General features: G+C 52.7%; 1 protein-coding gene across 5 annotated transcripts in view; it reads left to right on the plus strand.

Annotated features, from left to right (window-relative positions):
- The window catches only part of LOC122373627 (DENN domain-containing protein 4C-like), a 34,201-nt gene that overhangs the window by 1,916 nt on the left and 10,458 nt on the right, over positions 1–21,827 (plus strand). The window contains exons 1-20 of one of the 5 annotated variants that reach the window (XM_043351894.1): positions 103–135; positions 9,741–10,119; positions 10,516–10,612; positions 12,155–12,347; positions 13,027–13,147; positions 13,353–13,525; positions 14,597–14,829; positions 15,125–15,395; positions 16,074–16,249; positions 16,629–16,743; positions 16,932–17,017; positions 17,239–17,342; positions 17,589–17,734; positions 18,072–18,182; positions 18,524–18,768; positions 19,061–19,181; positions 19,433–19,629; positions 19,977–20,104; positions 20,490–20,564; positions 21,467–21,601. In XM_043351894.1, the coding sequence (XP_043207829.1) occupies positions 9,915–10,119; positions 10,516–10,612; positions 12,155–12,347; positions 13,027–13,147; positions 13,353–13,525; positions 14,597–14,829; positions 15,125–15,395; positions 16,074–16,249; positions 16,629–16,743; positions 16,932–17,017; positions 17,239–17,342; positions 17,589–17,734; positions 18,072–18,182; positions 18,524–18,768; positions 19,061–19,181; positions 19,433–19,629; positions 19,977–20,104; positions 20,490–20,564; positions 21,467–21,601 (2,932 nt within the window). In that variant the 5' untranslated portion in view covers positions 103–135; positions 9,741–9,914. Of the gene's footprint in view, positions 1–102; positions 308–9,740; positions 10,120–10,515; positions 10,613–12,154; positions 12,348–13,026; positions 13,148–13,352; positions 13,526–14,596; positions 14,830–15,124; positions 15,396–16,073; positions 16,250–16,628; positions 16,744–16,931; positions 17,018–17,238; positions 17,343–17,588; positions 17,735–18,071; positions 18,183–18,523; positions 18,769–19,060; positions 19,182–19,432; positions 19,630–19,976; positions 20,105–20,489; positions 20,565–21,466; positions 21,602–21,827 lie in introns of those variants that run through there. The other 4 variants (XM_043351895.1, XM_043351898.1, XM_043351899.1 and 1 more) reach the window with 4 other exon arrangements.

Below are 21,827 nucleotides of genomic sequence, written 5' to 3' on the forward strand. Positions count from 1 at the left end.
TAGCAGGAAGCTCTGGTATTTATTGGTTGTTGTGAAAGGATGTTCTTGATTGTAAGGTTAGTGAGCAGATATATCTTTCTACTCGAGAAAAGGAATATTTTTTTTTACAAAAATATGTGGGCTGAATCGCGAAAGGTAGGCCAACTGTGATGATATAATCGATTTTTTTGTTTAAATTGCAGGATGCATTGTGCATTTAAGGCAACTTGATATAGCTTTGTTGTGACTTCTTAGATGTGGTTTCTGGCATTTCACCACAATTCACAATCTGAATCCAAAAGCACTTCCCTTGTCCACAGACCTGACGGTGAGTTGTGAGGTGGCAGCAACTCTGATGAACCTTCTGAGTGGCTTCAAATGTGCATGCAAGCTACCACCATAAATTTAGGCATGCGCACACAATACACCTTGGTACCTTCTACTGGTTCCGTCCTGCTGTTTCAGTGCTATAAGTCTCGTAGTCCCTACCATATTTGTGACGTAAAGTCTTAATCGTTTTCCATTGATGTTGACATGTGTGATATTTTTTAGAATATGACCTGAGTTATATTTATTAATTTCAGAAGAACGTCTATTTGGGCTGATTGTGTTTTCTGCTTTGTTTGAAGTGTTGTTCTAAATATTTTAGGATTTTGAGTTTTATTCAAACCTTCAGGGACATATTCATGTAATCCACTACCTATTCAATGTTTTCTTTTTGGTCAGGCAGATAAACCTAATTGGAACCATAATCTCTCTTTATCATACCAGGTTAAAACTCAGACTATGTCATAGCTAAATATGTCAATCATTTGGTGCATATGACCTCATAAAGAACTTGTTCATGTGTGCTCTTGATTTTTCTCTATCATTGTTCTTGATTTGTGCAATGTTTTTTATTAGCAACATTGTATATTGTATATTGTATATATAGTATATTGTATTAGCAACAGTGACAGTACAAGAAGTCATCACTTTTAATTATTTCAGTGAATAGGAGATACCTACCTAGGTACCTACCTACTACATACACTCATTGTGTATGTAGTATATACACATACACATAACACATACATATATACACATAATATGCATGCACATACCTGCTACATACTCATTGTGGCAGTGGGTCAGTTCACAGTTTGTGTGTGAATGTTTTCATAAATTTTGAACAATTGATGTGGCCTCCGCCACCACTAGCAATGTCTCGTCACTACTGACACATTGGGAATAAACAACTGGGTCGTTTCTTTCTACATCTATTGTCAGCAGTGCGTGTGTGGCAGCAGAGAAGTTGGTAACGACCAACTGACCGTAAAAAACCTGTCAATCACACCAGACAGAAAACAATGTAAAATGTTGCCTGAGCGAGATTGCGCCACTCTGACTGCATAAATGCACACATACTTGTTCACACCAAGTGCAAGCAATATGAATAAATCTTAGTCAACTCAACATGATGTCTGAAACAAATACAAATACGTACGCATAATGCCAGGATTAAATCAGTTTTCCATTAACCAAGGGCGATTAGATTATACACAAACTTAAAGGGACCCTCCCACCTTAACATTAGTTTTGAGTTGAGATAGCCAAGTTTGCGGCCAGGCTCAGAAACCACCATTTATCCTGGTCGCAACCCCCGCAGCTTTATGGTGTTCAAGAAATTTCTTCCCTTTACTTGCAGGGTGGGACCAGCGTGGTCCCTATCTCTTAACCATTGTGGGAATCTGATGACGTCATCAGGCTTTCGAACGTCCGTTTAATGTTTGACTAAAACGTTTTGTAGCACGTGGTGGTATATGCTGCTTTGCGCGCAACAAATGCCGCACTTTCAAATAAAGTCGCTAGGAACAGCGGAGATCCCAAAAAGTAAACAAAAGTAAAAGTATAATATCTTGAAAACCGGTGAATATTTTTCGATGAAATTTGGTAGATATTCGTTTTTGCTCTTTCTGAACCGAGCGACATCACTTTCAAGCCAATTCATTAACTTTTTTGAAGGTGGGAGGGTCCCTTTAATCAGCGCACATGACTAGAAAAATAGGAACGTACTCTTTCCAGGTAGGTACGCCGAGCAACACAATGTCCAACTTTCTCCAGACGCGTTAGCAGTTCGGGTCACATGCAGCATTCACATGCGGGGGACCCTGCCAGGGGAAAAGGCATGGGTTAACGACACGTAGAACGCCGCAACATGGCTCCCCAAATTTGTGTAACACAAATTTCGTGCTATCTCACTCTTACAATCTAGAAACCAAAATTAATCAATAGGGGACTTCCCGAGATGCCAAGCTTATTTGGCCTTATGATCTAATGTAACAGCAAATATCGTCCGACGTCCGCACTCTGCGGCACACTGGCGTTTCACACGCTCGTCTCGTCTCCGTCACACCGCTAGATGTCGGAGCATCGACCGCACTAGTTCTATTACGGTCGCCGTACGCTGCTACGAGTACCACTAAGGTCACCGCTCGATCGGTGCCGTCGCCTTTCTCACACATGGCCGAACTTACACATTCGGCACTTGTCAGTTACTGGGAGTTCTTGCTCCCCGACTGGGAATCATCCCGGTCGCCAATCAGTAGAATCACACGATTCACTGGTCGATCGTAGTTCGTAGAACCGATCCGCACGCACACCTTGCGGACCAGGCCGTCTCCGCTCGGATACACACTGGTGATGCGGCCGAGCGGCCACCGCGAGCGCGGCTCGTCGTCGTCGATGACGGCGACGATGTCTCCAGGCTGCAGATTTGGGTACCGATGAACCCATTTCTGCCGCTCCTGCAGGGTCGGCAGGAACTCCCGTCTCCAGCGCCGCCAGAATTGGTCCGCCAGAAATTGGACACGCCTCCAGCGCTGACGCACGTAGAGATCGGATTGGGAGAAACTACCGGGATAAGGTACTGCTACTCTACTTTTCAGTGTTAGTATTTGATTGGGGCTGAGGGGCAGGAGCGTATCGTCCGACGCTCCGCTGAAGTACGAGATCGGACGACTGTTGACGATCGCCTCGCACTCCACCAGCAACGTCCGGAGTAGCTCGTCGTCCATCGTGTGGCCATGGGCCACGATGAGGGGAGTTAGAACTGACCTCACGCTCCTGATCATGCGCTCCCAAACTCCTCCCATGGCGCTTGCCTGTGGCACGTTGAATTTGAACTCGAACCAGTCACAATCTTTCTTGAGCAGCTCTCCTCTGATTCGGATGTGGTCGTCCTCCTTCAGCGCCTCCTCCAACATGTTCTTGCCTCCGACGAAGTTCGTCCCGTTGTCGCAGAACAGCTTCCGAACGGGACCCCTTCGACAGACGAGGCGCCGAAACGCGTTCAGGAAGGAATCTGCTGAGAGGGAACAGACGGTCTCAAGGTGGATGGCACGGGATGCCAGGCAGCTGAAGAGGATACCCCAGCGCTTCACTTGGCTCCTCCGCTCCTTGACATAGAAAGGTCCGAAACAATCGACCGCGCAATGGCTGAAAGGCTCCACCGGCTCAGTCCTCTCAAGTGGCAGATCCGCCATCTTCTGCATCCGTGGACTTCCGCGAAGTTTCTTGCACGTGACGCAGCCTAGAATGTAGCTGCTTACCGCGCGGCGACCACCAATGACCCAATATCCGGCCGCACGGAGCTCGTTGAGTGTCGTACCACGCCCACCGTGGCACGTGTTTTCGTGGCACGCCTTCACGATCAGCTCGGTCACGTGACTCTTTCTTGGGAGGATCACCGGGTGGGCAACCTCCTTTGACAGCGTGCTGTTCTTCATGCGCCCTCCGACACAAATCAGTCCGTCCTCTCGGAGGAACGGATCCAGTCTGTAGATCGGGCTTTTGCGTTTTATAAACTTGTCTCTGCCCGTGATTCTGTTCTTGGCTGCCTTCTCTTTGGCATTTTCTTCGCGTCCACATTCTTCGTAGTTTCCTTCTTGTTGCTGTGACGTCAGCAGGCTCAGCTCTTCTGTGAACGCTTCTTTCTGAACAGATTTCAAAATCGCTTGTTCTGCTCGCATCAGGTCGTCTACGGTCATTCGTTCGACCGGCACGTACGATCTGACGTCCGTCGTGCCTCGATTCTGACTTGGTTTGCTGGCCAAGATGGTCATATAACGCCGACACAAGGCTACCGACTTCTTTGCTCGGTGCCAACTGGAGAAGTAGCCGAGGCGCTTCGCGAGCGAGTGGTCTCCACTGGATATCGGGGGCACGTCGTCATCTTCACCGGATACAACTCTCTGTTCTTCGTCGAGCTCGCTATTTGGTTTGGTTGCATCCCCCTCACATTTTCCTTTGGCGTCACCTTCAGTGTCTCCTCGTTTCGCCTCCTGGGAGATCCTTCCCTCGTCGTCTTCACAGGACTTCAAGACCGTGGTCCGGTATGAAGAACGTTTCACTTCTGAATCGTCGTTTGGGACGATGAACTCCTGCTCTGTATCGGGGATGTTGACATCTGCTGTAAGCAGTTCTGGACCATGCCACCACAGGTTGCTGGTGAACAGTTCTCTCGCGCCGACTCCTCGGGAGGCTAAATCCGCTGGGTTGTTCTTTGACTCGATGTAATGCCACTGCCGAGGCTCTGTGTGCTGTCGGATGTATTGGATCCTGTTGGCTACAAACACGTGAAATCGCTTCGCGTCGTTGCGAATGTAGCCGAGAACTGCGCGGCTGTCAGACCAGAAGTATTCCTCATAGTCCCGGATTGACAGCTCGCTTCTGAGAAAGCAGCTTACTTGTACAGAAATAACGGCACCAACCAGCTCAAGTCTCGGGATGGTGACCGCTCTCACGGGTGTGACTCTGGACTTCGCCATTATCAGCGAGCTGGCGATCCTGTCGTCCTTGAAGACGGTCCTGAGGTACGAGCACTGGCCGCATCCATCGTAGCTCGCGTCCGAGAAGTGATGCACTTCGTACTTCTTCACTTCACTGAGCTCCTCTGAGACGAAGCAGCGGGGAACCTTGAGCATGGACAGCAGCTCAACGTCTTCCTTCCAACAACGCCACTCTTCCTCCATGTCCTCGGGAATTGTGTCGTCCCAGCTGTACTTGTCCACGCACAGGCGTTTGAGAATGTTCTTCGCCACGAGAGTGCATGGGCTGATAAATCCAAGGGGATCATAAATCGCGCTCACTGATGACAGAATACCCCTTCTCGTCGCTGGCTTGCTGGGAAAACTGACGTCGATACACAGCGAGTCTTCCTCGGTCTCCCACTTCAGGCCCAACACGCGTTCAAGAGGGAGAGGCGTCTCTCCGTCCAGTGCCAGCTGACAGCTCTTCGACAAACTGTACACCGGCAGTGCTTTCAAAACGTCTCTGTCGTTGGAGATGAACTTGTGGAGGTTGAATCCTCCCTTCGAACACAGACTCACCGCGTCCCGTATCAGTCGGACCGCGTCCTCCGATGTTTTGGTCGAAGCCACTCCATCGTCGATGTAGAAGTTCCTCTCCACAAAGGACGCAGCTTCGGGTGAGTACTCCTCTCCGTACATCTGAGCTGTCTTCTTAAGAGCAAAGAGTGCAACTGCTGGAGAGCTCGTAGCCCCGAAAAGGTGAGTGCACATTCGGTACTCTCGCGGCTGCTCGTCGAGATCTCCGTCGCTCCACCAGAGGAACCGGAGCAGGTCTCTGTGTTCAGGGTTGACGCGCACTTGGTTGAACATGCCTTCGATATCTCCACTGAACGCCACAGGGGCTTCCCTGAAACGCACGAGAATGCCAATGAGGCTGTTGTTTACATCTGGTCCCTGGAGAAGACGAGCGTTCAGGCAGTCATCCTTGCAGAGTGCGCTGCAGTCGAACACGACCCTCAGTTTTCCTTTCTTCTCATGGTACACACCGTGGTGTGGTACGTAGTTGACCATGCCGTCACGGTCTCTCTCCTCGTCCGGAACCGGTTCAGCGTATCCTTTCAGGAAGAGATCACTCATGAAGGCCGCGTAGTCAGTTCTCAGCTTGTCGTCTCGAAGGAGTCTTCTTTTCAGTTGGGCTAGTCTGGCTTCTGCGAGATCTCTGTTGTTTGGCATTGACTGGCCTTCTTTCAGCGGAAGGGGAGCTTCGAAGTGGCCTCCTTCTTCTTTGTGCATGCCCTCTGTCATGACCTTGACAAACTGTATGTCTTCTTGGGACATCGCCTTTTCTTGTCTCTGATCAAAGAAGCCACTGTCGAAGACCTGTTGAACCTCTCGCAAGCTGACATCCTTGACTCTGGTCCGGTAGGCAAAGTGACACAACTTCTTGCGCTCATCACCCGAGCCGACGTAGAAGCATCCCTTCGGTTCGCTCTTGCTGATGAGTCCTACTATACCCCAGCCCAGAAGAGTACGCACAGCCCAAGGATCGTCTTCTTCTCCTGGGATGACTTCCCTGGGCTTGATGATGCGCGGACAGTTGACGCCCAGAAGGAGTCCGATGTCCGCGTCAGATTGTGGCACGGGAATCTTGTCTGCCACTTGGTGAAGGTGCGTCCACTTGAGGCATGTTTCAGGTCTGGGTATCAGTGTGTGATCTGCTGGGATCTCCTGGCGTGAATACAGAGTGGGAAGGTCTACCTTCTCACCGTTCTCCAGGCTTTCGACGACGAGTCCTGACGTCGACATGCACTTCAGTATCTTGCGACCATTCATGGTGCTCAGCTCCAGCTCGACTTCGGTGGCTTCTGGATGAAGGGCGTCACAGAGAGCGTCAGTCACAAAACTCGCATCCGACTGCGGGTCGAGCAGTGCATACGTGACGACCTTACGCTCGGGCTGATCCTGGCGGTACAGCTTTACTGGAACAATCATTGTGTGACAGTGAGAGGTACTGCAGTCTTCGACGTTCTGGACCGTGGATCGCAGTGAAGACGCCTTTGCTTGCATTTCGCCTCTTGTGGGCTTGCTGTTCTCAGTCTCACTGTGACCGCGAGCGTTAGCGGTTTTGGCGAGCGCTTCGTCATGGAGGAGCGTTGGGTGCGCCTTGGAGCACTTATCGCACTTGTCTCTTCTCCGGCAATCGCGCCACATATGGCCTGGTTTCAAACATCCTCTGCAGAGTCTCTTCTTCAACACCTGCACCTTGCGGTCTTCGAGGCTCATGGCCATGAACTTCTTGCAGGCATGTACAGTGTGATCTTCACCGCAGATGATGCAAGGACGTCTGCTTCTTGTCGTGGTTTCTTTAGAAACTGAACGCTCCTCGGTTTTATGGCCGCACGCTCCACAGGGGTTGTCGGTGCTTGACGTGAAAGTATGCACCTTTCCTCTCGCCTGCTTCGGGTCTCTTGTGTGCAGACTCTCTTCCATTTGCACACTCACAGGTCCGCAGGCGATGCGTGCTTCCGTGGCCACCAGCTCCACGAAGTCTGTAAAAGTCGGGTAGCTCGGGGTAGCGCCGTAGACACGGGTGTCCACAAGCCGCTTCCATCTGTCAGTGACGTAGGCAGGGAGCTTCTTGAGCACCAGGTGAATGGTGTGCGGGTCGTCCAGAGCTCGCATGCCTGGGAGGGCAGCGGAGGCCATCAAACAGTGCTCCAATAAGTCTGCGAGTCGCTGGAGTCCTTTGCTGTCCCCCGATCTTACTATGGGCCATTCCCTCAGTCGATTCAAGTAGCTGCTAGCCACGAGGAAGTCGTTGCCGTACCGTGAGACGAGCTTCTCTTTGGCCTTGATATAGGCATCAGCTGTCCGTAGATGTAGGAACCCGGCGATAGCACTGTGGGCTTCACCATCGGTGTACCTGCTGAGGAAGTGTAAGCGTTCCACTGTACTTGAGGTCCGATGCTCCACGTACGTTTCGAACGCTCTCAGCCAGATCGGGAACTTGTCAACACTTCCGGTAAACACACCAGGTTCGATCATGGGCAGGCGGCCTTGCTTGCCCTGGTCTTTGAGGACGTTCACCAGACTCGCTAGCACTTCAGTGGCGGTTGATTCGCTGACCTCCTTTTGTACCTCTGGTTCTTCCTTGGTTCTTGCAGCATGAGACGCTTCTTCCTCACTAGGGGTCTCTCTTCTTGTCTCGCCCTTCGTAATAGGGTGCTCCGACTCGCTCATTCCTTCTTCCCTTTCGAACTTAAGCAGAGCTTCCTTCTTTGCTGTAAGTATGTCATGTTCGGTCTCCAATTCCAGCTCTCGCATTTTCCACTCCAGCTCCTGTCGCTGACGCTCGATCGCCAGTCGCTTCTTTGCTGCAGCAGTCCTGGCCTCCAGCTCTGCTCGCTTCTGGGCATCTTCAAGGTGCATTAGACTTATCTTCGCCCGAACGGAACTTCCTGAAGATTTGAGAGAGATCGATGGTTGTGCGTCTTGTGTCTTGTGGGTTGGCTCCAATCTCCCTTCCATCTCTTCCTTCATCGTGTTCATGTCATTCATGACATCTTGGTGCCTCATTGTACGCTCTTGTCGTTCGCCTTCTGAAAGGAGTACTAGCAGCTCACTGTTTGTTTGAACGAGACTGATGTAGGCTCTCTTCCATTGGATGTACGCTTCCTTGAGCGTCTCATCTTCTTCGCCTTCGTCAGAGCTCTTCAGACTCTTGATGATATCGACACCGGTTCTCTTCAACTCCTTCACACATCTCTGGTACTTCTTTTCCTTCGTGTCGATCTGGAACTGCCTCCCTTCTTCGGTGAGTGTGACGTGCCTCCCACTACGGGATGTGAGACGGTCAACTCCATCAGCAGGTTCGCCACCTTCTGCCATTTTGGTGACCTTGCTTTCAATCAGTGGGAGTTAGTGGATGACAGAGACAGTTTCGAACTACTGATGTCAAGAAGGATGATATGACAACGCACATGGGTCTGGAGACTGGAAGTCAACGTTTGTTAATGGGTTAGTTAATGGTCTAAGCTGCTGGCAAGAGGAAGAGTTTTTTACTGATGTGGCCTCCGCCACCACTAGCAATGTCTCGTCACTACTGACACATTGGGAATAAACAACTGGGTCGTTTCTTTCTACATCTATTGTCAGCAGTGCGTGTGTGGCAGCAGAGAAGTTGGTAACGACCAACTGACCGTAAAAAACCTGTCAATCACACCAGACAGAAAACAATGTAAAATGTTGCCTGAGCGAGATTGCGCCACTCTGACTGCATAAATGCACACATACTTGTTCACACCAAGTGCAAGCAATATGAATAAATCTTAGTCAACTCAACATGATGTCTGAAACAAATACAAATACGTACGCATAATGCCAGGATTAAATCAGTTTTCCATTAACCAAGGGCGATTAGATTATACACAAACTTAATCAGCGCACATGACTAGAAAAATAGGAACGTACTCTTTCCAGGTAGGTACGCCGAGCAACACAATGTCCAACTTTCTCCAGACGCGTTAGCAGTTCGGGTCACATGCAGCATTCACATGCGGGGGACCCTGCCAGGGGAAAAGGCATGGGTTAACGACACGTAGAACGCCGCAACAACAATATTTACTTTGGAATGAGTTTGCATGTCCTTAGTAGGGGAAGGGAATTATGGAGTCGTTTATTCAGATGGATATTTAATTTTACCTTGAGTTGAAAAGCCTGCATTTTGTAATAGGTACATCTTTAAAGAAAATCATGTAATACAGTGAATAAAATGCATTGTGACATCTATGGATAAATCAGCCCACTGAGGCATATTAACATTTTGCAATGTTGTTTTGCAAGAATATTTTTTAGTCTCATTAACAATGTTCACAACTCATATTACATAGGTACTTATGTTAATTCTGCTAATGTGAAAGCATTCATTGCTCCACAGTGCTGACATGGTATTTTGCCATTTGTCTGTTTCAGCTCGCTTTCTCCTGAATCTCAACACCATGCCCTCTCATCAGTGACTAGTGAGGGACTGCAGAAGTTTTCGGCTGTGGCTCATCCAGTCTTCACCGGATCTAGCCACCAAGGCATCCTTCGGTGAGGCGGCGTCGCTAGTGCGCGCGCGGCTGCGTCCGGCCTTCGGTCGTCGCCATGGACGTGCCGCCCGACCGCCAGGTAGCCGACTACTTCATCCACTGCGGGCTGCCCGAGCAGCTGTGTGAGCTGGACGCGCCGCTCGAGGACTTTCCGCTCAAACCGTCCCACAACTATGCGCCGATCACGGACGTGGCCGTCATCTTTCCGTCCGAGGAGCCGGTGCCGTCCGGCTACCGGTGCATCGAGAAGACGCCCACAGGTCGGTGGCCGCGCTATGGGGCCGCGGGACCGGGGGAGAATGGCAGAGGGTAGGGTGCATTATGGGGAAGGCTGATACATTTTGGTGATGAACGGCTGGCTGTTTAACGTGACCTACCACGTTTTTATTCTGGGCCAGATGTCAGAAGGGTAAAAAGAAAAGGGCTACGTTTTTGCAGGGGTTTGACATTTCACGGGTATGAGATAGCCTGGCTTACGACCATAACTGGCTAGCCTCGGAATGCAGCGGGATGTCATCTTGTCTGCATAATGTACATTTATGTGCCATCACTGAGCACATGTGTTCCGTCTGCCGACATCTGGTCGTGAGTCAGGGGGCGGCTCTGCAGCTCACGTGCCTGTGTTTACGTTTGACAGCGTGTGTTCGTGTCGCCAGGTCTGTCGGCCGACCTGAACCACGGCAGCATCCGCAGTCCCGAGGTGCTGCTCTGCTACAAACGCGGCTGGGACAAACCGCCGCTCGTGGACATCGGGTTAGTTTCTTAGCCGGGGTGAGCGCGTGACCCTGAGTACACACAAGTCACAAATAGACACAAATGTACAAGCGTGACATGTTAGAATAGTATGCTTGTCGCTAGTTTTACCGGCAAAGAGATACATGCCTTGCTTTGTCGGAACCCGTCAGCGGCCGGCCTGTTGGAGCGTTTGATTAATCGATATCGCCGGCTCTGTTCTGTTTTTGCGTCGTGAGCTGACGCACCGCTCCCGGCTGACCTCGGAAACGCAATAGACACGGCGCTTCGCTGTCGCGTTGATACCTTTCAATCGCCTGCAGCTGAGACAAGTCACGCGGTTCGTCTGGAAATTCGATACCGTCAGTCATGTCGTCACTGACGTGATCTGTCTCAATCGGAGCTCGGTCACACACCCTGGCAGCCGGCCGGGACGGCTATCTCCGGGCTGACCGAGCGGCGGTGGGGTCTGACATGTTGCCGCCCCGACACTGCACGTTTTCCTGCGGCATGACTCCGGGATCGGCCGCTTTCTCCCGCGTCCGGCGTGCTCGGCCCGCTCGTTTTTCCACGCTGTGTCGTGCGGCCGCCGGACCGCCCAGCTGGCCGGGTGTTTGGTAACGTGTGGTAGCGTTGCCCGGAGACGGCGCCGACAGGATCCGAGTTTCCTGACGGCATTATCTACCGCTGCAGACGACCGGCCATCACCCGAGGCCGCCGCTGTTTAGATAACAGTAATTTGACTCGGGCTCGTGCCGAGTTGATACGGCCGAGTGGGCGGCCCCAGCCGGCCGCGCCGGGCGGGAGCTCGGCGGATGCGCCGCGTTTCGGGGCCTGATTGTATAATTCGGTCGGATGAGCCGCGCGGCGGCGGCGGCTGCCGTTTGACGTCCGGCTCCCGCGGGCCCCGGGGGTCAGATTGGATTGGCCCTCCCCGCCGGTGGACACCCACAGTCCACACTCGCTGCTCCCGTGGTCTGGTGGGTCTGATGGGGTAACCGCCGCGCTGTGGACACCCACACTCTCTAGGTCTATTGTAGGCCCACACTCTCTAGGTCTATTGTAGGAGACGCCTGCGGGAAAAGTCCGATCTCACAACGAGACCGTTTGAACTTGTGGGTCGCGACTACGAATTGAAAGGAATCAATTCACTCAGAAATCTCGCTACTATTAATTGACATTAATTAAGTGTTGCGTAGGTACTTTTTTATTCTTCAGCGTATTTTAGCACCCCTCGCCGATAAAATATTCGCAATCGTCGTCTTCCGTCACGCTGATTTCCTGGTTAAACGTGTCAGCCTTTTTTGTGGATGTTTGATAGGCTTTTTGCTTAGCGCCGGCTTCCATTCATTAATTTTGGCAGTAACCTAGTCGTAAACCATCGTTATTTGGGCACCTTGTCCTTGAGAGGGCTGAACTCCGATTGACTCATTCCCTGCGACAGAACCCGGACGTTTCTATTTTTACCCCATATTTCCCCCTTTGTGCCTCCTCTATCTCCTTCCTCGATCACCCCTTCCTTCCCCCGGCAGTGCGCGTCTCACCGTTTCTCTCTCCCCTCAGCGTGCTGTACGATGGCAAGGAGTACGTGATGCCCGACTCGCAGGTGGTCGAGTTCACTCCCACCGGCCGGATAGCCAACGTGAACAACAGCACTGCGCGCACGTACATCACGTACAGACGTGCGTCCGACTCCTCGCCCTGCAACGAGCTGGTCGTCACAGACATTTGCGTCATCGTTCTCACAAAGGATGAGGTGAGACGGGAACGGGTGAGCAGGGTTAGAAGTGGCGAGGTGAGAGAGCCGCGTGGGTGAATGTCAGGAAAAGAGAGGAAGTGTAGCTAAATGTACAAAGCTGTGGCGTTTGTTATGATCGCCGAAAGAGGATAAAATGTATGTGAGACAAGACGCAATGTTAATCAACGAAACCGCTGCGTTAACGGAAGGTAATGGGTTGTGAATACCACAATAGTCGTGTCCATAAACGGTGGACAGTGGGGATTAGATGAGACATATATTTTTTAAACTTATAATGGTACAAGAGGCCGGTAAGCCCGCTTGTAGTGATATGAAAGATTCTCTTATGTTTTCAAGTGGAATGTAGAGAGGGATCATCATTCTGACAAGTACCGTCAACATGTGGTGCGTGTGAGGTCACTATTGCCCTACCGCTGTGCCTGAGAGTATCAAGTCGGCTGTCGCGGCAGAGATAAGGAATTGAGTGAGTTAGCCGCTCCGTTATCCGCCCCCGCTGCCGTGCTCCCTTCCTGTTGACTCCATGTATCAGCCCGGTGACGCGCAGTCAGTGATCCGCCTCGTTTATCTAATAATGCCCACAATGGGTCGGCGCCGCACGCCGGCCCATGTCTGCCGGATCGTGACTGACATGTCTCTCTCCTGAGTCGGTGTAGTGACTGTATTACCGTCCCTCCAGGTACCGCCGCATACCTACTGTATCATACCGAAGACCCTCAACAAGGGCATGGTCGGATCCGACGTCTACATCTGCTATAAAAAGTCGATGCGACAACCGACGCGGGTCGTCTACAAGCCAGGTGCGCCGTCTGTTGTGTCGATTTTTCCTTTGATATATTTTTTGTTGACGATTTATTTCTGAATGTCATTCGGGAACGTAATGTTTTATCGTCTTTCTTGGAACACAGCAACCTTCATATGTTCTATCACCTCTTCCGTCGTACTATTTAATTCCGCACACGAGTGGTCTGTGCCTGCTCTGACCGCTGCCTCCGTCTCCCTCAGGTCTGCTGGGCCGGTTCCCGCTGGAGGACCGTCCCTACTTCCCGCTGCCCGAGTCAGTGCCCATGTTCTGCTTGCCCATGGGCGCCACAGTCGAATGCTGGCCCTCGCAGGCCGCCACGCCCAAACCCGTCTTCTCGACGTTCGTTTTTACCGTGGCAGACGGCGCAGAGAAGGTGAGAACGCCGCCGCCGGGCTGGATTGGGCGAAATTGAGTTTCGACGAGTGGTGATTGCCTGTGCGGCTGACGGCTGTCTGCCGAGCGGCAGTTATTGGCTCGTTGTTTATTTGGTGGACTGGTCGGCTGTAGTTCAGGTCAGTCGGGCGTGCGGTGCTGGCGCCGATAATTTCGATGTGTCACGAAAATTTTGATTAAAATGATTGAACGAGTGAACCCTGAACGCGGTGGTGGAATATTGAATGTCATTATGTCTCCATCCAAAGTTGAAACAGAAATAATGAGGCAGTTTTGCCAGTTCTTCACAATTCTAAATTTCGCCTATGGTTTCCAAACAATTCAATTATTCCAGCTAGCCCGCGTTCCCAAGGCTCCGTGGCGGCATCGGTTTCGGATGGCACTTCCTGGTGTGTATCGAGTTATCACCCACCCCGCGCGGTGTCGTGTACTGGCCGACGGCGCTCTCCGCTTACCGTGGGGCCTGTAGTAAAACCCGTCTGATAGAGGTGTGACCGATAGCCGCCCCTCGCCGGGGCGGGGCCGTCTGAGCGATATCAGCCGCGGGGGCAGCACTCGGGCCCGGTTCCACTCATCGTTCAACAACGTGCCGATAGATAATGGGATGGTTATCGGAGGTATTTTACCACACGTTTTAGTGTAGTGTTGATGTTACGCTACGTCATGCAGTATGACATATTGATAACTCGTTGCCGGTGGAAACGGGATGCTTGTGTTTCTATTACAGTTTGTGTCACCAGTGGCTTTTTTATTAATTTACCGATTCTATTGAGTAGAAGCTAGATTGTTTCGTTTTGCTTCAATGATGGTGTCCGTGTCGCTCTGAATATCAACGGTTTTGTTTGTTCTCCAGCCATTTCCGTAAAGCGGTCGCCTGCAGTATGCCACTCTCGATGTGTGAGCCGCCTGTTCGGCTAGTCCACTCCCAGTGACTCTGTACCCCTCCGCGCCAGGTGTACGGCAGCTCCATCACGTTCTACGAGCGTTACCCGGACTCTGGTGGCACCGTACCCCAGTGACTCTGTGGTGACTCTGTACCCCTCCGCGGCAGGTGTACGGCAGCTCCATCACGTTCTACGAGCGTTACCCGGACTCTCGTCTGACGGAGCAGCAGCGCCTCCAGTTGGGCATCGACACCCACCATCCCTCCGAGATCTCCGTCAACGCCAACAAGTCGATCGGCGTGCTGTCCCACTGGCCCTTCTTCGACACGTTCGAGAAGTTCCTGCAGTTTCTGCACCAGACGGCCATCTCGGGCAGGCCCACATCCGTGCCGCTCGAGAGGTGAGAAGAAGGGAGAGTGCGGACCGTGGGGAGAGGGAGGGAGCGATGCAGCTGGGAGTGGGTGGGGAGAGGGGAGAGTGGAGTGGACAGAGGAGGAGACACCGAGGAGAGGGAAGACCGAACACTCCATATGAACACTCACTTACACGGAAAACAGTTATTTGACACCAGCAATGTGTATGTAAATACGGTAAGGCCCTCTGTCGTCACCTCCCACCGTCTCGCCTCTCACCGTCTCACCTCCCACCGTCTCACCTCTCACCGTCTCACATACGCCCGCCTCTTCCCCGTCCAGGTACATCAGCCACATCCTGCTGGAGGTGCCGTTCCCCTCCGTGGCTCGGCCGTACGTGCACGTGCAGCTGGACGGCGGCGCGCCGATCGTGGTCGCCCAGCCGTACTTCTCTCCGCTGCCCCAGAGCGGCGCCAGCTTCTGTAAGCTGCTGAAGAACCTGGGCCCGGACAACAGTCTGCTGGTGCTGCTGTTCACGCTGACGGAGCAGAAGCTGCTGCTGCACAGCCTGCGGCCCGACGTACTCACCAGGGTGGCCGAGGCCGTCTCCATGGTAAGGGGGGGGTACCCCCTCAGAGGCCGTCTCCATGGTAAGGAAGGAGTACACTAAGAGGCTGTCTCCATGGTAAGGGGGTACCCTCAGAGGCCGTCTCCATGGTAATCAGATGGCTGGGGTTGTGATGGTCTATTCTGATCAGCGTGTGGAAATTGGGGATGATGTTATTTTTAGCTAGTACCGAAGCATAGGATGGATCTACATTCTACCGGGTGATCTTTGTCGAGTCTCATGGGTTTATCGATGAATATTGCCCGTTCCGATTTAAGGGGCATCTCGTGGCGCTGCCTGATTCATATGTTTGTTTGTGTAGGACGGTCATCACTTACCGGTTTTATCAATTCGCAGATGATCTTACCGTGCCTGTGGCAGTGTCCGTACATCCCGCTGTGTTCGCAGATGAAGTGTCCGTACATCCCGCTGTGTTGTGTTCGCAGATGATCTTCCCGTGCCTGTGGCAGTGTCCGTAGACCGTACATCCCGCTGTGTTCTGTTTGCAGATGATCTTCCCGTGCCTGTGGCCGTGATGTCCGTTCATCCCGTTGTGTTCTGTTTGCAGATGATCTTCCCGTGCCTGTGGCAGTGTCCGTACATCCCGTTGTGTTCTGTTTGCAGATGATCTATCTTCCCGTGCCTGTGGCAGTGTCCGTACACCCCGCTGTGTTCTGTTCGCAGATGATCTTCCCGTGCCTGTGGCAGTGTCCGTACATCCCGCTGTGTCCGCTGGGTCTGGCCGACATCCTGTCTGCGCCGGTACCGTTTCTGGTCGGTCTCGACAGTCGGTATTTCGACATGTACGACCCGCCGCCGGAGGTCACCTGTGTCGACCTCGACACCAACACCATCTTCGTGTAAGTGCTCCTTACGGCGGCGCGTGCAAGATATTGTGCTTTGCTTTTACACCCGGCTCTTTCATCCCATGCATGTTGGGGCAAGCATTGGCTATCGTGTGGTGCAAGAAAATTGACCGGGATGCGTTTAGGGATGGTCGTAAAAAAAGATTCCTGTTAGTTTTTCACTTCATTCAGACCTGAGTCTAACCAAGGTTAACCATCTCGCAGTTGGTTAATAATTTTCTCTACTTTTACCAGCTGTTTAGCTAATGCCGGTATGTATTTTTTACCTAGAGCTTGTTAAATGGTGACTTGATCTCGTGAGTGCAAGGTCCGTGGCTGTCCCGGTGCTCTGTGACCGCGCCTGACCCGTTCCTTACCGACCGTACGCTCACAGGGCGGAGGAGAAGCGGCACCTGGTCACCAAGCTGTTGCCGAAGAAGGCCTGCAAGCAGCTGCGCCATTCGCTAGAAGCCGTGTTCGACCGGCTCTACTCCATGTCCAGGAAAAGGGTGAGATACGTGAAGTTTTATGATGGCTGAGTGGCTCAGTTGTGGCATCAGTTTTGTTTTGATATCAGGAATCTGGTCTCAGTTCGAGTTCTGGCCCGTCTGGGATTCATATTCCAGTATATTTTCGTTAGCTGCTGATTCGTATCGTGCCGTTCTGACCTGGTATAACCCCCCCCCCCCGCGGTCAGGTGAAGGGAGGCAGTCCGGAGATGGACCTGCGGGTGCAGAGGATGGAACACCAGCTCGAGATCGAGATCCAGGAGGCATTCCTCAGGTGGGCTCCCGCACAAGGCGGCACTGTGACTGTACAATGGTCGTTTCAAAACACACACAAAAAATCCAAGAAAGAGCCTTGGCATCTGCCTTCTATGTGCAACTCGTAATGGATATGCAGTTTTGAGACGGTCTTTACTACTTTTCCCATCACCTTAGCACCATCCTTTTCTGTCTGAGCTATGATCACCCGCCGTAACTGATATTCCCTCTTTATGGCAGGTTCATGGCCACGATTCTGCGCGGCTACCAGGCGTACCTGAAGCCGATCAAGTCCAAGCCCACCACCGGCACCACCGACCCCAGCTCACTCTTCAACCTCGACGGTAACGGACGGACGGGATGTGAACAATTACTCCCAGGGACTCGTTGATGACCCACTGGAAACAAAGTGGGCTGTGGGAAACTTCCGGGCAGCTTCCTCAAGTCACGGGACAAGGCGTACCAGTAGTCTATAATTGGTAGTTCTAACCCCCGGCCGTTACCGTTGGCAGGTTTCCTCAAGTCTCGGGACAAGGCGTACCAGTAGTCTATAATTGGTAGTTCTAACCCCCGGCCGTTACCGTTGGCAGGTTTCCTCAAGTCTCGGGACAAGGCGTACCAGCCGTTCTACCAGATGCTGACGACGACGCAGTCGTTCATCAGGTTTATCGAGGAGCGCAGCTTTGTCTCCGACAAGGACGCCTACCACGTCTTCTTTGACGAGTGTCTCGCCAAGGTGAGTGGCTGGCGCCCTCTCAAGGAGAAAGGCCACAAAGGTCCGCACATGCCTTTCTGCTGTACTTTGCGTGAGATCGGCATAGAACGTTGCTGTTTCAAATGCTTGAGCTCAGGTAGTTCATATTCATCCTCCGGATGTGATTTCCGACGTGTCTTTGTAATTGTTTTATTGAAAATGAAATTTTTGTCAATGTATATTACCTTTCTGCTGTTATTTTTTTCTTTTATTGTGCGAATAATTTGTCATACATATATTCTGGTATCGCTCGGTCGCCGTATCTTTCAGACTGAACCTGTTAAATGCTACGCTGACCTGCCTCCCCTGGATGTTTTAGGACCTGGACTCTCCTGACTGCCGTCTTCTGGAGTCGGAGACCCCTCAGAGCGAGAGGACCGTGTTCGTACCGCCCCCGGAACAGATGGAGGGCAGGCAGTTCGTCTACCACGTAAGTTCGTGTGCTTATAATCGGACATTGTGATCTGAATGGACTCTGATTTCACTATGTAGGCTTATTTCGACGAATGATGTAATTACCACGTTTGAACTTTGAAGTAAAGTAAAATGAGTGGGAAAACTTAGGTATTCCCCATCGACACATGGTAAACAAGATTCTATGCGAATGTCGTTAACATGGTCAGCCATTTGTAACGGACCCCTTCCCAGTCTGTGGTCATTCGCCCAACCCAATCCTCTATCACACTGACCTGAACCCCTCCCCCTCGGCAGGAGTTTGGAGAGTTATTTCTTCCTAAACTCACTGACTCCCCCCCCCCCCTCCCTCGGCAGGAGTTTGGAGAGCTGCACCGGGAGCTGTTTTTAGCGCGCGCCACCTCGCTGCAGGCTCTGCCGCGGCCGCTGCCGGCCGTCGGCTCGGCCGCGCAGCTGGCCGGCCTGGCGGCCTCGGGCGCGGCGGCGCCCTCTCCGCTGGTGCGCCGCACCAAACACGAGGTCATGTCGGCCCGCAAACAGGCGCTCAAACAGGCCGAGACGCCGGCCCTGTGGGCCCGCTACCTGGTCGGAACGTGCTTCAGGTGAGCCGGACGAGAGGGCGGCGTGGGGACTGGAAGGGATGGCTGAGTGAGGAGAGAGGTGGGGTGCTGAGAGGCTGAGGCGTGAGGTTTTGGTGAATACAGTAAGCTCACTGGGAGTGTCGAAGTCGGTCTGAAGTGTTAAATAGACAAGCCTATCAGGGGCTGAACGCCTTGAAAGGTGGGCTAAGCCGGGGCCTATGATCTAAATGTCTCGAGCCTTGCCGCCGCGACTGAGCCGTTTGCAGGATGTGTACGAAGACTAACCTCCTCATGCCGTGTGTCTGTGCTGCAGCCTGTGGTTCGTCCACCTGCCCAGCTACGTGGAGGTGTGTGACAACAGCAAGGCAGCCATGGACGAGGCCTTCCAGATCATGGTGGTCATGCAGAAAATACTCAACCAGAGCGTCGACGAGGTGGGTCGGCATCAGACACAAACCTGGTATTTGGTAACCGGGGATACGGAGAGGAAAATAATCGGACTTTAATGGGCATGCTGAAGCGAGATTTTAAGCATGGCATTGTTGTAGGGCGATATGTCCTGAATATAACCGAGCTGTGTATACACCCGTTTTTCACACTTGCTACCGTATGATAATACAGCTGTGTGCTGTGTGATGTGTGCTGTCGGATACTGACGCCGTTGTGTGCTCTGTGTTACACACAGGTGTGCTACCGTGTGATGATGCAGCTGTGCGGCCAGCACCAGCTGCCTGTGCTGGCTGTCAAGGTGCTGTACAAGATGAAACAGCTGGGCATCCACCCGAACGCGCTCACCTACGGCTACTACAACAAGGCGGTGCTGGAGTCGGAGTGGCCCACCGACACCATCGCCATGGGACGCCTGCTCTGGAGCAAACTCAGGTACGGGCGGGCATCTGGAGCAAACTCATATACGAGCGGGTATCTGGAGCAAACTCAGGTAGGAGCGGGCATCTGGAGCAAACTCAGATACGAGCGGGCATCTGGAGCAAACTCAGGTACGGGCGGTCCCTCATAGACAAACTCAGACGCTGCAGCTGCTAGGGAGACTGGTCCAGAGTGAATTCAGGTGTGCAGACTGCCGCCAGCTCTGAAGCAGAGCAAATCCAGGTACGCATGGTCCTCTGGAACAAACTCAGTTACAGCTGCAATGCGATCGGAGAGCCTTACTGTCTCCCCCTCTATGTCACCGGCTGCGTCTGACTGAGCCCCTCTCTATATCCCCACAGGAACGTGGTACTAGCGGCGGCCGAGTTCCGGGCCGGTCCGCGCCGCTCCGACAGAAAGGGCTCCTCGTCCCAGCTGGGTAGCGGCGACCCGGCCGCCTCCAGCCAGTCGCTCGGACACACCATGCTAGGTACGGTTCACGGGTACGGTATACGGCGGCGACCCGGCCGCCTCCAGCCAGTCGCTCGGACACACCATGCTAGGTACGGTTCACGGGTACGGTATACGGCGGCGACCCGGCCGCCTCCAGCCAGTCGCTCGGACACACCATGCTAGGTATGTGATACAGCGGCGACTTAGTCGCTGTGTCTACAGGGGGAATCTGCGCTTCGTGCTTTCCGCTCGACCCAGTCCTCTATAGTACCCCTGCCCCGTCTGTCTCTGATCATCTGCGCTTTTCTGTATCTGTCTCCAGAGGCAGACCGTGCGTCGTGCTCCTCGCTGGGCAGCCAGTCGCTCGGCACAGTCCTCTGTACCCTCACCTGCCACTGATTGTGACCCCTCTGTGTTCACAGAGGCTGACCGTGCGTCGTGCTCCTCGCTGGGCAGCAGCCGCTCGGCACAGTCCTCCCGGCCAGACGGACGAGCCGGTGAGTTAAGTTACCATCACAACTAGAGTGCGGTGGACTCCAGCGTAATGTGCTGTTTTATCGGTTTATTTGAAAATTGCTATGTGATTCACGTGACACGTAGTCTTAATTTTTACGGAGCGAGCGAAGCGAGCGTAGTCTTTCCTTAGATTAACGGAAATTTCTGAGTATGAGCGGGCCGGCCGGCCGTGGTCACGCTTTTGCGAGGCTTATATCTCAGCAACCACTTGACCGATTTACATGCGGTAATTTTTGTGGGATAGCTTCATTCCTTCTACCAAGTATTGGACTATTCCCGATGCATGTGGGTGACCCCTTATGCACGTGCCACGTGCAAAACGAAGAGGTGTCCGTTTTGTAATTGTTGCAATATCTCGGTAACTACTTGGCCGATTGCGCTGAAAGTTGGCATGTAGGTAGGCACCCACTAGGCACTGCATATCCATGTGCCAGAGTTGGGGGCGCTGCTGCACGTGCGCACGTGCAGGGGTCGATTCCAGATCTCGAGAACGGCTGGACCGATGGCGCTCAAATTTGGCACATGGTTAGGGACCGGTTAGTAGGGTGCCGTGCAAAAGTCAGTTGGGCCCCATTTTGCACGTGCGCACGTGCAGGGTGCCGCTTCCAGATCTCGAGAACGGCTGGGCCGATTGTGCTCAAATTTGGCACATCGCTAGAGACCGGTTAGTAGGGTGCCGTGCACAAGTCAGTTGGAGGTACCCCCTCGCAATTTCGCACGTGCAAGGGCCACCCTCTCGCTCGCTCCGTTAGTCGCCCCAAAAGGCGTTATACTGGTACGTAACGAAAACAGTTTTTTCATTTGACCCGGTATCAGGCGGAGCCTCAGTGCCGAGTGATCCTTCCTCGCCCCTCCTGATCTGACCTCCCTCCCTCGTCTCCAGCGCGTCCGTCAGTGGCGCGCGCGCTCAACTTTGGCCGGCTGGACTTCTCCGAGTCGGACCGTTTCCGATCGCGGGTGGGCAGCATCGTCAAGACGTCCGGATCACGGATACCCGGCTCGCCGCAAGTGACCAACTGTGAGTGGGGGAAGAGGGTGGCGGAGTGGGGAGGGCGACCGTGACACCAGCACAACTGTGGGACCGAGTGGGTAGGGATAGTGAAGCGTAGAATGCTACGGTCATTTTTAATTTTTACGGAAAAGGTTGATTGCTACTCTTTGTGTATTGCGATTTTTGTTGACAATTGTTTTTTTGTCATTACCGTTTCTTTGGCATTTTGAAGCTGACATCATATGTAAATATC

This window comes from Amphibalanus amphitrite, unplaced genomic scaffold (genome assembly GCF_019059575.1).
Source record: "Amphibalanus amphitrite isolate SeventyFive unplaced genomic scaffold, NRLGWU_Aamphi_draft 001525F_arrow, whole genome shotgun sequence".
NCBI classification, from domain to species: domain Eukaryota; kingdom Metazoa; phylum Arthropoda; class Thecostraca; order Balanomorpha; family Balanidae; genus Amphibalanus; species Amphibalanus amphitrite.